Consider the following 17,832-nt stretch of genomic DNA (forward strand, 5'->3'; position numbering starts at 1 on the left):
TACCAGGAGTTAAAAAAAAGTTGCACTAAATTTAAAAATGAAATCTTCATTTCTTTATTGATTTTCAGACCCACTGATATACAGCTTGCAACCTGGTCTTAGTTTTGAACTTTTCTCATGCTAGCGTGTTCCTCCCAGTAATAGATGCTGGATGTGAGGTCTGTGAGTCCAGGATGTTGCTTCCTTAACTACAGTAGCTCTCATGTATCAGAACAGCATCATTCCTGTAATGCTTTCTCCTTCTACCGCCCATGATGGATCTCTTCTCTTTTGTCCTGACAAACACGGATGCAAAACAACAGAGTGCGATTTCTCCCCCCACCTTTCCCAGTAGTCAGTGGAGGCTCTGCTCTCTGTCTACACTGATAGCCTCTGTGATTGCACTGCTACCCCTGTGTTCTTCTCCCTAGGTACACTCTAAGGGCGGGTTCACACATAGCGGATTTTCACTTAAATTCCGCTGCGGACACTCCGCAGCGTTAATCCGCAGCGGAGCCGTTTCTCCATTGACTTTCACTTTAATTTAGCAGTGTTCGTTTACACGATGCGTACAATTCCGCTGCGGAGCATAGGCTGCGGAGCGGAATTTGGTGTCCGCAGCATGCTCTGTCTGTTGCGGAGCAGTGGCGGACTGGTTGCGGACTCATTGCGGAAGTTCTCCATTCACTTCAATGGAGAATCGAAATTCCGCAATGAAGTCCGCAGATGTTATGTGTGGTGCGGATTTAGTTAGTGGTGCGGTGCGTATTTCCTGCCGGAGCAGGATATGACATCAGCATTCAGCATATTACAAAAGGAAGACGCCATTTTCGGCTTGCAGCCTGACAGAGAATTTAAAAAAAGTTAAGAGCCAACTCTGAACACAGGCTGCCATGTCGAGGTACAGACGTATGGACATGGAGGTTTCGTCCCTCATTAATCTGGTAAGTACATGTATATGTTTGTGTCATGTTGTTTCAAGATGTCTACTATGTATGGATTAACACTAGCAGCACCTGCAGAATGTCCATTTTCTTAAGGCAGATCACCATGTAACAGCTCCACTGTGATTCCAGAGTACCAAGCAAACAGCATTATGCAATTTTTTGGGATTTTTATAGGTGCATAGTAGGCCAGAGATCTGGGACAGCTCGATAGCTGCCTACAGCGACCGCAACGCCCGTGACGAGGGATGGTCGTTTGTGTGCCGCGGACTGTACCCCGAGTGGGACGGGATGCTGGAGAGGGAGCAGGGAGTGATTGGTAAGTTTGCATTTAGTTTGTAATGCAGAGAGGTCAAAACACTGTTGCCAAAGGTTGGTTTGCATCATTAGCATGCTAGCAAAAATCAGCACTAATTTCCTTTCCTGCCTTGCTAAACCATACCCCAACTTTTGACATGTCACTATGGCACATGCGCAGTTGCTGATCCCTTTTTCCCCGACTGTAAGGGTATGTGCACATGGCCTATTGACGGCACTAAATCCTGCCTTACACACTCCATTTAACGACCTGAAGTACCTTTTGCAAGCGTGGACAACCATATGCACATTTAAATGCATGGGCAGATGTTTGCCAGCATCTTGGTGGCGTCGTGGCCTATTTTTGCCATGGCAAGAGGTGGTGGCAACCCAGGCGTAGCCATAGTTGCTGTCTACTCAAGTTCTGCCCCAATGATGTGGTTGCATTGATGATATATCCTCACGACAGGCCAGAGGACGCAATTGAGCTGTATACACCTGACTTCATCCACTATGCCCTAATTTAAAACACATCCTTCCTTTTCCAGAAAATGATGTGCGCAATCGGTGGAGGACAGTACGAGACCGGTTCCGCAAACAGCTATCAAAGACACCTGCAAGTGGCTCCTCTCCTTCACGGGGCCGTGCCATAGCCTACTATGAGGAACTGGCTTTCCTCATTCCCTGCAGGGAGCTACGAAGGTAAGTCTCTATTCGCACACACACCTGGGTTATAAAAGGGAGCGCATGAAACATGTGATTCAAAAATAACGTAATGCAATGTCTATTGCGTGAAGATTATATTCCACATGTTTGTTTTCCTTTTGCCAGTGTTGTCACGAAAATGACCCCTGACCGTACACATTATCACATATCACTCTGTGTTGCTTATGTAACTCATTCTCTTCATGACGAGAATACGTCTTTAGTTTCCCCCCCCCCAAAGATTGGTGTCAGTTGGGGTGTGTGTAGAATGGCAAAAGGATATGTTAACGAGATTAGCGACTGACAAACTGTTGGAGAAATGTCTTCTGAATCCCCTTAGTCAATGAGCGTTTTTTTCCATGCAGAACGTCCGGAAATGTACCACCCCGGACGCCACAACGGAGTGCACGTGGCCAGGTGCAGCAGCAGGCCGTGGCAGGCTCCTCATCAATGGTGGCTGAGGAAGATGCGCCCTACCAGCCAACCCCGGCACCAGCAACTCCGCGTGGCGACACCTCTCCAGCCCCCACGGCAGCTACTTCCCGACCGCGCCAAAGAGTGGGTGGCCGAAAGCGCCATACGCCAGAAGACCAAAGTGACACGGTAGAGGGCCAAGCCATGCGCATGATTCGGAGGGTGGAGGCCGAGGACCAATACACCAGTTTCGGGAATGCCGTTGGTGGGCGATGCCGCGAGATGGAAAATACTCGGCGGGCGGCATATATGACCTGTGTCTTCGCCCTGGCCGATATCTTTGAGGCCCCCCAGCCCCTACCCGATGTGGGAGATCTCATTTTTCACCTGCGAACACTAACTGGCCGTAGGGCTGAGACGTCTGCCGCTGTGCCGCACGCCCCACCTCCTGCCTCTGCACCCTCCCTGCAGCCCGATCCCTATTTTTCCCCCTGGACTCATGGACATCCCTCTGCTTCCACTTTCCGCCCATACCCCAATGTCCCAAACCCTTTGCCCACCCCATACTCGTCCACTCTCCCACCTCTTCATATCCATCCTCCCACCTCTGCGGCATACATGCCCCCTACCTCAACCTCCTCCTCTGCCCCCTCGTCGCATCCACAATTAAGCCCCCCGCGCTTCCACATATTGTAGTATGTTTTGTTTTTTGTTTGGTCGCTAATGTACCAGGTATTTAATATTTGTTACTTACATGATTCGACTTGTATTTAGTTGTGATGTTCATACGTTCCATCAAAGTTCCGTTGAATTTATGACTCTGACTTGTGTTTTTTTTGATTTGGATGGGAGGAGGCCAAAATGCGGGAGGGCATCAAGGGGACGATAACGATTGTTCACAGTGTGGCCGTTTTCATTTAGTAAATACTGTGTGGTTTGAGATGCTATGGTGTGCTCAACCAAGAAAGGCAACCTAGACATCATACTCCCTATTCAGACATGGGATTCATAAAATACACACACTTAGGCCAAATCCAAGTAATAGTGCATTATTTTATTGCAAAGGAAGCACATCCAACACACAATTTTCCATTCCATAGGAGTATCAATGACAGAATTGCCTACTGTTTGGACATTAAACCGATTACTGCTGGGTTGGCCGCACCCCGCCAACACAGGAGTATTGCCAAGGTACGGCCCCTTCAGAAGTGAGGAAATAATCCGAGTAAATATCTCGTACGCGTACACCACTACTGCCCTGACCAGCAGAACCCCAGTTAATGGCACTGCCAACATAGGGCAGAAGTGAGTCGCCCTCAACTTCTTGACGGTATTCCTGGAGGTAGTTATGGAGGACACAACATGCCTTGATGACCGCATCAACGGTGTTTTCCTCCAATTGCATGGCCGAGGTAAAGACCCGCCACTGATTTGCCATGATGCCAAACGTGCACTCGACGAAACGTCGTGCCCTGCTCAGCCTATAATTAAAAATCCGACGACGGACATTCAGTCCCCTTCGTGGGTATGGGCGCAGCAGGTTAGGGCTCAAAGGAAATGCCTCATCCGATACCATCACGAAGGGGACTGGACGCGTGGTTCCTGGAAGAGGTGTCGGAGGGGGGAGAGACACGTTATCTATGAGAATTTGGAGGCCAATCTGGGAGGCTCGCAGCACCCGGGAGTCCCCAGTACTACCATAGGCACCAACATCAATGGTAACAAATTTGTAATGTGCATCAGCCACCGCCATCAGGACGACCGAAAAATACTTCTTGTAATTAAAGAAGCGTGATCCTGAGTGCGGTGGCTGCTGCACCCTTACATGCTTGCCATCAACTGCGCCTATGCAGTTTGGGAACTGGGTGACATTTCTAAAGCCAGCTGCGACATTTAACCAAATCTCGGGAGTGGGGCAAGGCATGACAATGGGCTGCAACTCTTCCCACAGAACTTTGCATGTGCTCTTCACAATTTGGGAAATGGTGGATTTGCCCACACGAAATTGGAGGTGCAGGGATGCATACGTCTCGCCGGTGGCCAAAAATCTGAAACCAAAAAACATCAGGCATTACATTACATCCCACTATTTAGGAAGAACAACATGTAGGGAGACTATAATACATATGTTTGGGGAAACAAGAAACGTACCCAAGCTCGCAAAATGCACAATAGAGAAAATGATTGTATGTTAGATGACACGCAGAAATGTGGCAACTTACCGCAAGGTGATGAGCAACCTTTCCTCAGCAGTAATCGCCATCCTCATCCAGGTATTCTGCTTGGTAATGTGTGGCCTGACAATTTCGAGCAGCCTGTCAAATGCTTCGATGCTCATCCGGCAGAATCCCGTAAATTTGTCTGGATATCTAGACCACACCACAAAGAAGATTAACCTAAATGCGGGGTAACCAGCCTAAGTGGGAAACACATGCCAGCATTTACACACACCATGTGGTGTGCACTAATTAAACCCTTCGTCCGTCTGTACTACTTGTACGTAGGTTTGCCCCAGGTGTGGTCCAGACACCAGTAATGAATGTGGTATGCTCAGGATAGCCCATCAATATATCATCCCTCTGGGTCCTCCACACGAGACCGTCAGCAACTAGCTGTTTGGAAGCACACGCTGTGCTCGGACGACTGATACTACCCCTGGATTTCCTTGACTTGATTAGGCTGTCAATCGCCAATACACAGGTAGTGTATGTAGTGACTATGCGATAATTCTCAGATGCACTGCAATGGGATAGTCTTTGAATTCGTGGGATTGGCCAATTTTGCTCTGTGAGCTATTGAATTGTGAGTAACTTAAGCCAAAGAAGGGTATCCGAACACTATGGACCCTTCACGGCAACTGATCGGTGACAGGGACGACTGTCCGAGGGCAAGCGCTGATAAATCAATGGCCTATCCACTGCACAGAACAGGGCGTTTGCAAGCCGGGCACTTTACTCTACACCCTACTCTCACATATAGCAGCCTGGTGAGTAGAGGTGAGCAGAGACTCATTACAAAACATATGAATCATGTGCTCTTAAGTTACCCAACAGAACAACAGGGGCAGTGACAATGAAAGATTGTATCCCAAATATATACCTTCTTAGATCGCAGCAAAGAAGTGCAAAATGACCTTTGGTTGATCTTTCTGCAACCAAAGGGTGAACCCACAGTCGGACACGGCCTCGTTCTTCAGCCTGTGTGCAAATAATGATTGTGAAATCCAAGAAACCTGTTACTATATCATTAGCAGACAGAAACATATACTTTTGCATTGGATGTGTGTAGATGACTAAATATTACTTACACGTTGCCTTTGGCGACGACGGACAATGCTGACTATGGTGCGCAGCAGCAGAATCAAATATTGTCGGCGTAATTGAAGTGGTCGCTCCTGGATGTCAGGCATTATCCCACACTTCGGACTAGTATACTTCTCCGGCGAGATTCACTTCTCTTTCTGGCCACACTTATACATGCCATGGGTGTGTCCAGCTCGTCGTCATAGGAACTGAACTCCCAAATGATGTCAGTTCCTTTTTGGAAGACTTGCCTTTGAAATCCGCAACGAAATCCGCAACTAAATCCGCAAGGCAATCCGCAGCACTTTGCCAAAATCCGCAGCGTAATCCGCAATGCGGATTCTGTGCGGCATGGATGCGGACAGTTGCGGAGGAATTCCGCCATGTGTGGTCATGCCCTAATACAGTTACAACCTGTGTGATCTGTCCACCAGATGCTTTCCCCCTTGTCCAAACTCTGATCTGCCGTGTACAAGAGAGCACATGACGTCAGCCCCAACAAGAGCAGTGTGCTGTCAGATGATCTTTAGAATTTGCAGGACAGCCAGCTATATACAAAAGCTATTCAGACTCTACAACAGCCAAATCGTAGAAATTGGTAATGAAGACTATTTAGATAGTTGCCTAATTTAGCATTTTGTTTTCTCCCTGCAAATCCAGGGGTGGGGGAGATGGTGGGGAATGAAGGAGAGTAATTAGTGGTGCAATGTTTAGGTATTTGTTTTGTTTCTTTACACCTTTGACTTTTTTGAAGAGGAAAAGTAAATAAAAGTGAAAAGCGAATCTATGATAAATTAGTTTTATGATTTATAGTTTAGTGCTATTACATTGAGCAATTGCTTGAAGGCATACAAAACAGATTTATAATTCCAACATGTAAATATGCCTTAAAGTGGTACACCCATCTTTGACATACCCCAGGATATGCCATAAATGTCTAACAGATGTGGGTCCCACCCCTTGGACCCACACCTATCTCTAGAATGAAGCCCCCAGACTCCTGTCCTACCTACTCCTGCTGCTCTACAGACACTAACTGACGAGGTGGTCAAGAGTACAGAAACAGCCGAGCTCCCTGATTTAAACTGTTTTCATAAATCCCACAGAAGTGAATAGGAGCTACAGAAACATAGTAGAACAGTGAGTTACCCTGTTTCTACAACTCTGGAGTTCCGAAAACAGTGTAGCTCAGTGAGCTCGACTGTTTCTGTATTCTCAACCACCCCGTCAGTCAGTGACCGGAGAGCAGCAAGATCAAGTAAAGGTAAGGCGGGTGTCAGGGAGCCCCAATATAGGTGCAGATCCTGGAGATCGGACCCACATCTATCAGACATTTATCGCATCCATTCCAGAGATCACTGCAGATGTATCCTGATAATGCTTTGCATACACTGTGTTGTTCTGCTAAGGGATGTTTACGTGAAGTAGATTGGCTGCAGAAATCAATAAACATATCATAGCTGCATTACTGCATCGATTGAGCTTTGCAATACACAATCCTCACAATGTTATTAGGCAGTAAAATGTGGCACATAATTATTTTAAGGTAACTTTTTAACTGTGCCTCATACTATGTCCCACTGTGGTTCTGTCGATGAAAAATATTGAAAACGGCTAGTTTAAGATAAAATATTTATGATAGCATTTCGGTGAGAAGGTTGCTTACCTCTCCTTTTATTTTATTATCTCCAAAGCACAAGTGCTGCAGATAAGCAGCTGCATTAGACTGTACAGAAGGGAACTGGTGTTGTAACATTTGTATCACTTCTGGAAGTTCTGGATCTCTCCAGCCAAACTCTCTGCAAAATATAATACAAAGCATGAGAATGTAATCAATATAAATTTTTATACCACCAATATATTCAGCAGATTACTTTGGTCTTCTTTTCAAATGGGCATTAAATCTGTACCATACATAAAACATTAAAAGCAGTACACCTTTGCAGAGTATTGCCACATAATGTTCAATATACCGACAGTTAAAGCTCAGAATGTGAGTACAGACTAACATTTACAGCACATAACATGATAAGAAAGTGTAAATTTGTTGTCAGGTTCTACACTTCCCATCACATTTTTTGAAAGACGTAGAAAAGCTAGGGTGGTCATATGCTTATGCTTTTCAGTATAAAGTATATACAAACAATGCAAAGATAAAAGTATTCATAAATTACACTTACAAACTGAAATAATAGGGCCATGATCTCACACACAGTTTTGATGCATTCTCTGTGGCAATATTTGGCTCAGGTTTCTTTAGCCAAAGCCAAAAGTGGATTTGAAACAAAAGAAAGGTATGAAGAGGAGTCTGATGCATCTCATTTCTTTTGTGTCCACTAATGTGTTTGCCTAAAAACCAGAGACAAAAACGGCATCAAAACTGTGTGTGTGATCCTGACCTAGCAACGGTGGACTTAAAAATTATATGGAAGTCACTGGCTGTTTTTTGCCTTTACCCCACTGAGACAAACATATGAGAAAGCCGCATTATCTGATGGTAATCTGATTTTCCATTCTTGTTCCATCGGCAGTGCAGTCTGATACTCTATGCTTTAGATCTAAGGGGAGGTATCATCCTTTTTATGCCAGCTGGCGAAGGTAAGTGGCAAAAGGTCCCAAAAGTTGCACTTTGCCCCACAAACTTTTGGCCTCTTCACACCACCCTTGACAACTTTTGTAAAAAGGGGCATGGCTTTAGAAAAGGGGGCGGGCCACAGTGGCCCAAAAATTTATTATAATTTATGACAGAAAACTGACGTAAATTATAATGAAAATCTGTGCCAGATCCTGGCTGGCACTGAATTCACTCTATTGGTAGTAGCAAGGTAGGGGGCTGTCTTGGGCCCCTACCTTCCAAACCACGTGACCAGACTACCTCCCATGGCACCTATAATGGACAGTTAAATAAAACAAATGAAATAAAAAAATGTATACTCACCTCACCGCTCCTCTTCTCCCCTCCGTGGCCCGCACGTCCCGGCCGAAAGATGTGACAATTATTAAGAGGCTTTTGCCAGTCTTAATAAATTGCCCCCTATTTGTTTTCATGAGCTGCACACCACAAGTTTACCAAAAAGTCAGTGCATGGAGTGCTGATTTAGGCATCATGCACATAGCTATAGTTTAGCTTTGTTTTATACAGCCCTAAAACGGCACCCATAGAGGAGAATAGGTTCTTAGTGTCCTTATTTTACCTCCATGATTTCATATAAAGGCACACTTTTTTCCTTCCTGATTTCATACAAATCTAAAAAAATAAAATATATATTGTAGAATGTGCCATCGAATGCTGTATATACAGAGCAATTCTCCACGAGAAGCATTGTCATACCCGGCCCAGCGCAACTTAAAGTTCAGAGCTGTGGTGTATGGATCAATATAAAGAATTCAGGGGCCACTTCAAACAGCTGACCTAATACTGAACTACTTCAGAGTCAGGAAGGATCTTTTTCTCCATGAGAACAAGTGCAAACTATTTAACGAGGGTTTGCATCATATGTTGACTTACTATACCTGTCTCTATTCATAAAAAAAAAATCTGTGTATGTTGCTAGATAGGAATCTCATGGGTTGGTCTCAAAGTTGTATGCGAACCAAGAGAGGTAATATAGGCTAAAGAGATCCAAGGAATGATCTGCAGATGGCCCAGCACTTATCGGAAGTTAGCCCTTTTGGTGATTAGCCTATTTTGGGCCTTAAAGGCTATGTACACCTTTGAGGGCTTCTTTTTTTTTTCTTTTTTAAATAAGTAAATCAGTCAGTTTGATTAGTGTAGCTTTTTAAATCGTTTTTATTAAAAATTGGTTTTACTTTTGGAGATACAGCTGTTCTGTATTCTCTATACAGAACAGCTGTATCATTCACTTTACACTGAATCCGTCAGTTCTGCGAACCTGACGGGCTCAGCGTCGGCGGGTCCTGTGTGTATCTGACACGCAGGTTCCACGTGTAATCGATCCCATCGAAGTTCATAACTTAGGTGTGATCGATTACAGGTGGATCCTGCGAGTCCTGGTTCAAGTCCCCGAGGGGGCTAAAGACGTGTGTAAAAGAAAAGTTACATTTTAAAGTTTTTAGCAGTGTAAAAAATAAAATTAAATGTTAAAAAAAACACCTTTTTCCCATTTTTCCTCTGAAGTAATGTAAAAATTAAAAAAAAAAGACAAAATTGGTATCACTGAATCCATAAAAGTCCGAACTATTATACTACAGCATTATTTAATGCGCACGGTGAATGCCGTAAAAATATAAAACGCCGGAATTGCTGTTTTTTGGGCAATTCATATCTCACAAAAAAATTAAATAAAACATGATCAAAAAGTCTCATGTAGCCCAAAATGGTACCAGTTAAAACTATAGCTCGCCCCGCAAAAAATAAGCCCTCATACCGCTCAATCGATGGAACAAAGAAAAAAGTTATGGCTCTCAGAATGTGGCAACAAAACACAAATTTTATTTTTAACAATTAGTTTCTTCCATGTAAAGTACTAAACCTAAAAAAATTATATAAATTTTGTATTGCCGTAATCGTATTGACCTGTAGAATAAAGTAAACATGCAATTTTTAACGTATGATGAAAGCCGTAAAAATTAAACCCCTGAAAAGGTTGAGCAATCCCTGTTTTTTTCGTATTCCACCCCACAAATAATTTTTCCCCAGTTTCCCAATGCATTATATGGTACAACAAATGGTACCATTAAAAACTACAACTCGTCCCGCAAAAAGAAAGCCCTCATATGGCTATATTGACGGAAAAATTTAAAAGTTATGGCTTTTCGAAGATGGGGAGGAAAAAATGAAATTGAAAATCCAAAACATGGCTGGGTCCTGAAGGTGATAACAACGATTGTCGCATTCACGGTGCAGATTAATTAATGTAAAAACTGTGTTTACAGTTAATCACCACCTCGGCAAAGAAATCGCCGGGGTGCTGGTCGCTGCAATTGCAACCGGAGGCCTAATACTGGTCTCCCGGTCTGACTAGCTAGCTCCGATCCCTGCTATTAACCCCTTAGATGCAGCAACCGAAAGTAATTGGTACAACTCGGCAGTCCCGCATGTGATAGCAGGGTTGCAGACCACTGCTGTGGCAACAAGGGGCCTAACAATGGCCTCCTGGTCTGTCATTACAGAAGCCGATTTGTTCCCGCCTGGAGGCGGAGCCTAATCGGCTTGCTGTCAGTGAACGACTGACAGATCTAATACATTGCACTACATAGGTAGCACAATGTATCAGAAAAAAAATCAGACTGTTGGACCTTCAAGTCCAATAGTGGAACTACAAAAAAGTGTAAAAAAAAAACGCTGTAAAAAATATTATAAAAGTTTTAACTAATAAAACACAATCGCCCTTATTCCCTTATCAAGTCCTTTATTATTGGAAAAAATAAATAAACCATACATATTTGGTTTCGTCGCGACCGTGATGTCCTGAACTATAAAAAGTTTGTGTTATTTCTTTCACGCGGTGAATGCCGTAAAAAAAACAAACCTAAAAAACAATGCCAGAATTTCTTTTTTTTTGTCAAATTGCCCTACAAAAAATGAAATAAAAAGTGATCAAAAAGTCGCATGTATCCAAAATTGGTACCTATAAAAACTATAGCTCGTCTAGCAAAAAATCAAGCCCTCATACAACTCTGTTGACAGAAAAACGTAAACACAACATGGCGACTACAAAAGTAATTTTATTGTGCAAAAACTTTTAACACATTAAAAAGTGCTATAAATTTTGTATCGCCAGAATCGTACTGACCCGCAGAGTAAAGTTAACATCTAATTTTCTAACACATGGTGAACGCTGTATTAAAAAAAACTAAGAAACCATGCCAGAATTGCAGTTTTTTGGTCACCTTGCCTCCCAAAAAATAGGATAAAAAATTATCAAAAAGTCGCATGAATCCCAAAATGGTACCAATGATAACAAGAGCCCGTCCCGCAAAAAAACAGCCCTCATACCACTAAGTCTATGAAAAAATAAAATTAATTAAGGCTCCAATCCGTCAGTAAAGAAAAATATGCAGTTGTTCAGGACCGAGGGGAACATTTATACCCTTTCAAAAGGCGATTTATCACGGCCCTAAAATTAGGGAACCAGGAAGGAGAGGGCCCAAACATATCTGCTTTAAGCGAGGGTGCCTGTATTATACCCAGATAACACTTTCATAGCAAAATTCCCGAAATTGCAAAGGCGCAGAGTGTGTACCAAAAGGGGCATAAGAAAGGACATCATTCATCAGTGTGACACTGGCCTGTGCAGAAAGGATTACTCCACAGCGTATCGCACATCTATGGATTATTTTATTGTTTTTCTTTCCCCCATTATTATACCACCTATTATGCCCTGATGCACTCCGCACAGCTTACATATGCCACCACATTATAAACTGAAACACCAGCAATACTCAAACAAAACTACTACAAAGCAAAATCCACGCTCCAAAAGCCGAATGGCGCTCCCTCCCTTCTGAGACTTAGTGTGTCCAAACAGCTGTGTACTTCCACATATATGGCATCGCCATACCCGGGAAAACACTTTTAACACTTTTTCGGGTGTGTATCTCCAGTGGCATAAACTGGGCATGACATATTTGCCACTGAAATGGTATATCTAGTGAAAAATTGCAATTTTTACTTCACACGATTCGGAGTACATTCATTTATGGAAAATACCTGTGGGGTGAAAATGCTCACTACACCCCTTAATAAATGCCTTGATGGGTGTATTTTCCAAAATGGGGTCACTTCTCAGGTATTTTATTATTTCACATCAGAGCCTCTGTAATTATGAACCAATACTTTGTAAGTCGCCAAATTAGGCCTCAACTTCGCATGGTACTCTTTCACTCGTGAGCCTTGTCGAATGTCCAGGCAAAAGATTAGGGTCACATGTAGGGTGTATTTAAAAATGAGAAACACAGCGTAATGAGAGCTGTCTGTTGATGGTGGCACAAGCTGGGCACCACATATTGGCATATCTATGGTAAAATTGCCATTTTCACTCTCTAACATCGAGTGCACACTAATGTCTGGAAACCACCTGCAGGGTTAACAAGCCCACTACATCCCTAGGTGAATACCTGGGTCTAGTTTCTAAAATGGGGTCACTACTGGGGGGTTTCCACTGTTTTGGTCCCACAGGTGCTTTGCAAATGCGACATAGCGCCCAGAAACCAATCCAGCAAAATCTGCAGTCCAAAAGCCAAATGGAGCTCCTTCCCTTCTGAGCCCTGCTGTGTACTCAAACAGCAGTTTATGACCACATACAGGGTATTTCCGTACTCTGGAGGAATTCCTTTACAAATCTTGGGGTGCTTTTTCTCCTTTATTTGTTGAGAAAATAAAAAATGTTAAGCTACAGCTACGTCTTATTGTAAAACAATGTAATTTTTATTTTCACTGCCAAATTCTAATAAAATCTATTAAAACACCTGTGGGGTCAAAATGCTCACTACACCCCTAGATGAATTCCTCAAGTGGTGTAGTTTCAAATTTCCCATATGTCTACTTTGGATTGGCATAGTTTTTTTTTAACATCCTTTAATTTTTCTAGGATGTTACAAGGTTTAGAACTTTAGCAAAATATTCTTACTTTTTCAAGGAGATTTCAAAAGGCTATTTTTAGAGGGACCAGTTCAGGTGTGAAGTGGTTTTGAGGGGCCTATACACGAACCCCCATGAATCATCCCATTTAAAAGCTGCACGCCTCAAAGTATTCAAAACAGCATTTACAATGTTTCACAAGAATTAAAGCAATGTACAGGTGAAATTTACAAATTAAATATTTTTTGCAGAACTTCATATTTAAATCAATTTTTTCTATAGCACACAAGGTTTTACCAGAGAAACGCAACTCAATATTTATTGCCCAGATTCTGCAGTTTTTAGAACTATCCCACACGTGGCCCTAGTGTGCTTGCTGATGGACTGAAACACAGACCTCAGAAGCAAAGGAGCAACTTGAGGATTTTGGGGCCTTCTTTTTATTTTTCTTATAAAATTATTTATATTATTATATTTTAGGCACCATGTCAGGTTTGAAGAGATCTTGTGATGGCAAAACAAAGGAAACACCCCATAAAATACCCCATTTTGGAAACTACACACTACAAGGAATTCATCTAGGGGTGTAGTGAGTATTTTGACCATTTGGCCACTTCACAACTGAACTGGTCCCTGTAAAAATAGCTTTTTGAAATTTTCTTGAAAATGTGAGAAATTTCTGCTAAAGTTCTAAGCCTTGTAACGTCCTAGAAAAATAAAAAGATATTCAAAAACCGATGCCAATCTAAAGAAGACATATGGGAAATAAGAAAACTACACCACTTAAGGAATTTCTCTAGGGGTGTAGTGAGCATTTTGACCCCACAGGTATTTCATAGATTTTATTCGAATTTGGACGTGAAAACGAAAATTTAATTTTTTTCCCAATAAGATGTTGTTTTAGCTAAAAACAAATCAATGTCCACAAGGAATAAAGAAGAAAAAGCACCCCAACATTTCTAAAGCAACTTCTCCAGTGTACAGAAATACCCCATATGTGGTCATAAACTGCTGTTTGGGTACATGGCAGGGCTCAGAAGTGTAGGAGCGCCATGTGGCTTTTGGAGTAGAGATTTTGCTGGATTGGTTTATTGGCACCATGTTGCTTTTGCAAAGCCCCTAAGGTACCAGTACAGTGGAAACTAGCCAAAAGTGACTCTATTTACAAAACTACACCACTTGAGGATTTCAGAAGACATAAGTAATAAGGCTAATGTTAAAACACTTATTGCTGAACGCTGCAGGCAGAGCCGTCCGGATTACAGGACAAACATTAAATATTATGTGACTAACATACGAAGGACTAGGTGGCGTACATTCACAGGATTGTCAGAGCTTGCGCAAAAAGTTATGAATTCCCTAATCTAGAGTCGTAAAACCTTTTTGGACCTGAGTTTATACAGGAGGTGAAGGGAAGATACAGGGCACAGAAATCATTTGCAGTTTACAAAAAGCCCACAACTAACTCATAAAAAAAAACTTTCGTTCAGAGGGTCGGACCTTAAGGTCCCACTCAGGGACGTTTCGAAAGACCACACAACAGAGGCGCAAGCTCCAGCACAGCTAGATGAAGCGCTTAAAGAACATTCACTACCTACCCACAGATTCCAGTCAGGTAAGCAAAAGAACCTTGGTTGCTTCACAAGCATATTTAAATGTTTGGGAGACTGTAAATAATGGACATTGCCACTGGAAAAATTTCCCTTCCAGAGGAAGAAACCTTGATCTTGGACAAATGGTAAGTTAAAACCAATACTGGGATTCGCCATACATTTTGGAAAAATTTCTGCAGCACAGCCAAACCAAAAAGGCTGGTTGAGTCACAATTGTAAAGCCACTGAACAGACTTGGTTTCAGTTACAATCTGGGAACTAAAATTTCTGTTAGAGGGAATCTTTCCACTTGAAAATAGACATAAATTATGCATTTCACTCGATATATGTATAGAAAGCATATTTATGTCATTCTTAGTGGTTTTCGTCTTTAAAAAGAGTGAAATTAAAAATCTGCCTGGAAAAGACGATTTAAAGTATTTATCAAAATAGAAAAAGAGTACTGGGTCCAGAAAATGACCCTACCACAGGCTTGGACTGCTTAAAGCGACCCTCAAGTCCCGGGCCAACATTTAAGATATGATGGTGTATATGGAGCAATAATATCTGATGCCCTCCAGCTGTGCCCCTCTGCCATGGAGCTACCATTTTAGGGTTCCCACTGTGCTGTCCCAAAATGGCTGCAGCGATTCTAAGACTTTAAGTCTAAGACACTACCACTGTTCTTAGATTGGCCAAAAATGCTCACATGAGCAGTTATGTCCAATGCTCGAACAGTGGGAGTGTCTTAGACTCCGTCTGAGAAGCGCTGTGGCCATTTTGAGACAACACAGAGGGGACCCTAAAATGGGAGATGCAAGGCAGAGGAGACAACTGAAGGGATCAGATATAATTACACCATATACCCCATCACATTTACAACTCTGTCCCGAGACCGGAGGGTCGCTTTCAATAGCTTATTCTGGTGGATTAGCTGGCACCCACAAGACCTGCATAAAGGATTCCATAAAGCGCAAAATTGAGGGCCCGCAGAACCTGCTGAACATTTTTGGATTTTAAGTTCTCTGCGTGGGAATTAAGAAAGAGATCTCACAGAAGTGGATATCTGGATGGCATATTAAAAACAGCTTACCAACGCTCCCAACAGAGAACAACTGCTAACCCCATAATCAGATCAGAGGAGTGATTCTCTAGCCAGATCATAGGGACCTATGATTCTGCACATGCAGAGATACGAGATATTCTCCAAACATACTGGGGTATTTTAAAATCCGACACAGATTTTTGAGAAATCACAAGTGATAGTCCTGCAATGAACTAAAGAAGGGGCCATAACATTAGCGATAGATTAGTAAGCAGTAATTTGAGACCAATGGTAATCTCAGGTACTTGCCTAAGTGATAAGACGTATTGGTGTGGTGCCTGCAAGGTATACAACTCGATCAACACCGGTAATACATTCACAAGCGGGTTGACGGCCAGGATATACCAGTTAAAGTCCTTAATAAATTGTTGTTCTAATGGGATTGTCTATCTTACGAGCGGCCTTCCGCCTCCACTTTGTGGGCAAAACCACAAGGGAGTACTGCAGACGCATCAGGGACCATATCTGCGACATTGAACGAAGGAAAGAAAAACCCAAACCCAGACACATGAGGGAATACCAGAAGGGCAATTCCTCAGAGATAATAGAGATATAGAGGTAGTGATTCCACCCATCAGAGAGCGACATTTTGACAGGAAGCTTTCACTAAGGGAAGTCCAGTGGATAAATACCATCAAGCCACAGGGCTTGAATATTCTGTTTTTTTTTATCTGACCCTTTCGTGTTCGTTCCAATCCTGGTTTTACAGTCTCCGGATCTTGCCTAGATAGCCTTTTATGGTCAAGGTGAAACCGGATCAGTGTTCTGTTCTTTATTAGTATCTCATGGTATTGAGAATAATCCTATGATGGGTACACACTGTATCTTTTATTGGATACATGTATCTTAAAGCGTTTATGATCGTAGATTCGTAGATCAGGGTTCTTCATAGACTCACTGACTGATGAAGTTTTTGATGGTTTCTTATGCCGTGTTTATTGGAGTATGGCGCGTCCACGACTCTGAGACTATTTAATTTTACATTATGACTTCATGACTCCAGGACTCTGAGACTACTTAGACTCACATTACGACTTCACGACTCTGAGACTAGATATACTCGAAAAACTTGATCAACATTTGTAACAATTTATTTCAACTTTAAGACGAATGCCTTGGCAGAGCATGCACTTATTGAACTATACCCCTGATGCTGCAATTAATCAAATACTTGAATGTTGAAACACGTAGGGTAGCAATATTTATTGATAGAGAGTTAGCCACTCAATGGAATATGCCAGTGACTAGTTTGATAGGAGGGATTCAGAAAAAATTAAATATCTTCCTCTCTGTCACCTCTCCGCTACTCTCTTTAAACTATTCAAACCTGTGTTATTTTCTAGAACCAGTATTTTTTCAAATTTAATGAATGCTTAATAAATGGTATACTTTTAATCGTCTTTCCCAGGCATATTTTTCATTCCACTCAATAAATGTAGCCCAGGCGCTTACTAGGATTCAAATGGAGATGTCAGACATATCGACGGAATGTGATGGTATTTGGCCTCTTAAACGCACCATATACCTACACAAGGGTGATGAAATCAATAATTACTCATATAACAAAAGGGGTCTTATGGCTAGTGTACCTGGACAACATTTTAATATTAAACAAGAAAAAAAATCTATTAGTCTCACAATAGGTTATGGTTATATCCCTTCTCACAAGCAGAGTTTTTTTTCCATAAACAAGAAATCAGTGCTGCTGCCAATAATCGCTGGGGTATTTGCGTTTTTTCATGGACACAAGTAGTTTTCAATTAGGCATCCCAGAGAAAATAAATGGGAGGCCCTAGGGGACATAATCAATTAGTAATGGTAGCAGGGGGAACTTCCCAGAGTGGCCTGGCAAGACTAATTGGGAAGATAGTTGCAATGTAACCAGGTCTCAAGCGAGCCCCAGCATTTTACAGACAGATGCAGTTGTGGTTGAGAGAGGTCCTCAAACAAG

General features: G+C 42.4%; 2 protein-coding genes across 5 annotated transcripts in view; one reads left to right on the plus strand and one right to left on the minus strand.

The window, feature by feature from the left end:
- The window catches only part of CTNND2 (catenin delta 2), a 794,124-nt gene that overhangs the window by 437,465 nt on the left and 338,827 nt on the right, over nucleotides 1-17,832 (minus strand). For all 4 annotated transcript variants that reach the window (XM_075826901.1, XM_075826902.1, XM_075826899.1 and 1 more), the window contains exon 10: nucleotides 7,308-7,440. In XM_075826901.1, the coding sequence (XP_075683016.1) occupies nucleotides 7,308-7,440 (133 nt within the window). The remainder of the gene's footprint in view (nucleotides 1-7,307; nucleotides 7,441-17,832) is intronic.
- Nucleotides 581-3,154, plus strand: LOC142651799 (uncharacterized). The gene is made up of 3 exons (XM_075826898.1): nucleotides 581-1,242; nucleotides 1,769-1,922; nucleotides 2,291-3,154. The coding sequence occupies exons 1-3, from the start codon at nucleotides 1,215-1,217 to the stop codon at nucleotides 3,033-3,035; spliced, it is 927 nt and encodes a 308-aa protein (XP_075683013.1). The 5' UTR covers nucleotides 581-1,214; the 3' UTR covers nucleotides 3,036-3,154.

The sequence above is a fragment of the Rhinoderma darwinii genome, chromosome 5 (genome assembly GCF_050947455.1).
Source record: "Rhinoderma darwinii isolate aRhiDar2 chromosome 5, aRhiDar2.hap1, whole genome shotgun sequence".
In the NCBI taxonomy this organism is placed as follows: Eukaryota; Metazoa; Chordata; class Amphibia; order Anura; family Rhinodermatidae; genus Rhinoderma; species Rhinoderma darwinii.

Coding starts and splice junctions, on each gene's coding strand:
- LOC142651799 (XM_075826898.1), top strand. CDS start 1,215: ATGCTGGAGAGGGAGCAGGGAGTGATTG. Junction 1,243..1,768: donor GAGGGAGCAGGGAGTGATTG/GTAAGTTTGCAT, acceptor TTCCTTTTCCAG/AAAATGATGTGCGCAATCGG. Junction 1,923..2,290: donor CCCTGCAGGGAGCTACGAAG/GTAAGTCTCTAT, acceptor TTTTCCATGCAG/AACGTCCGGAAATGTACCAC.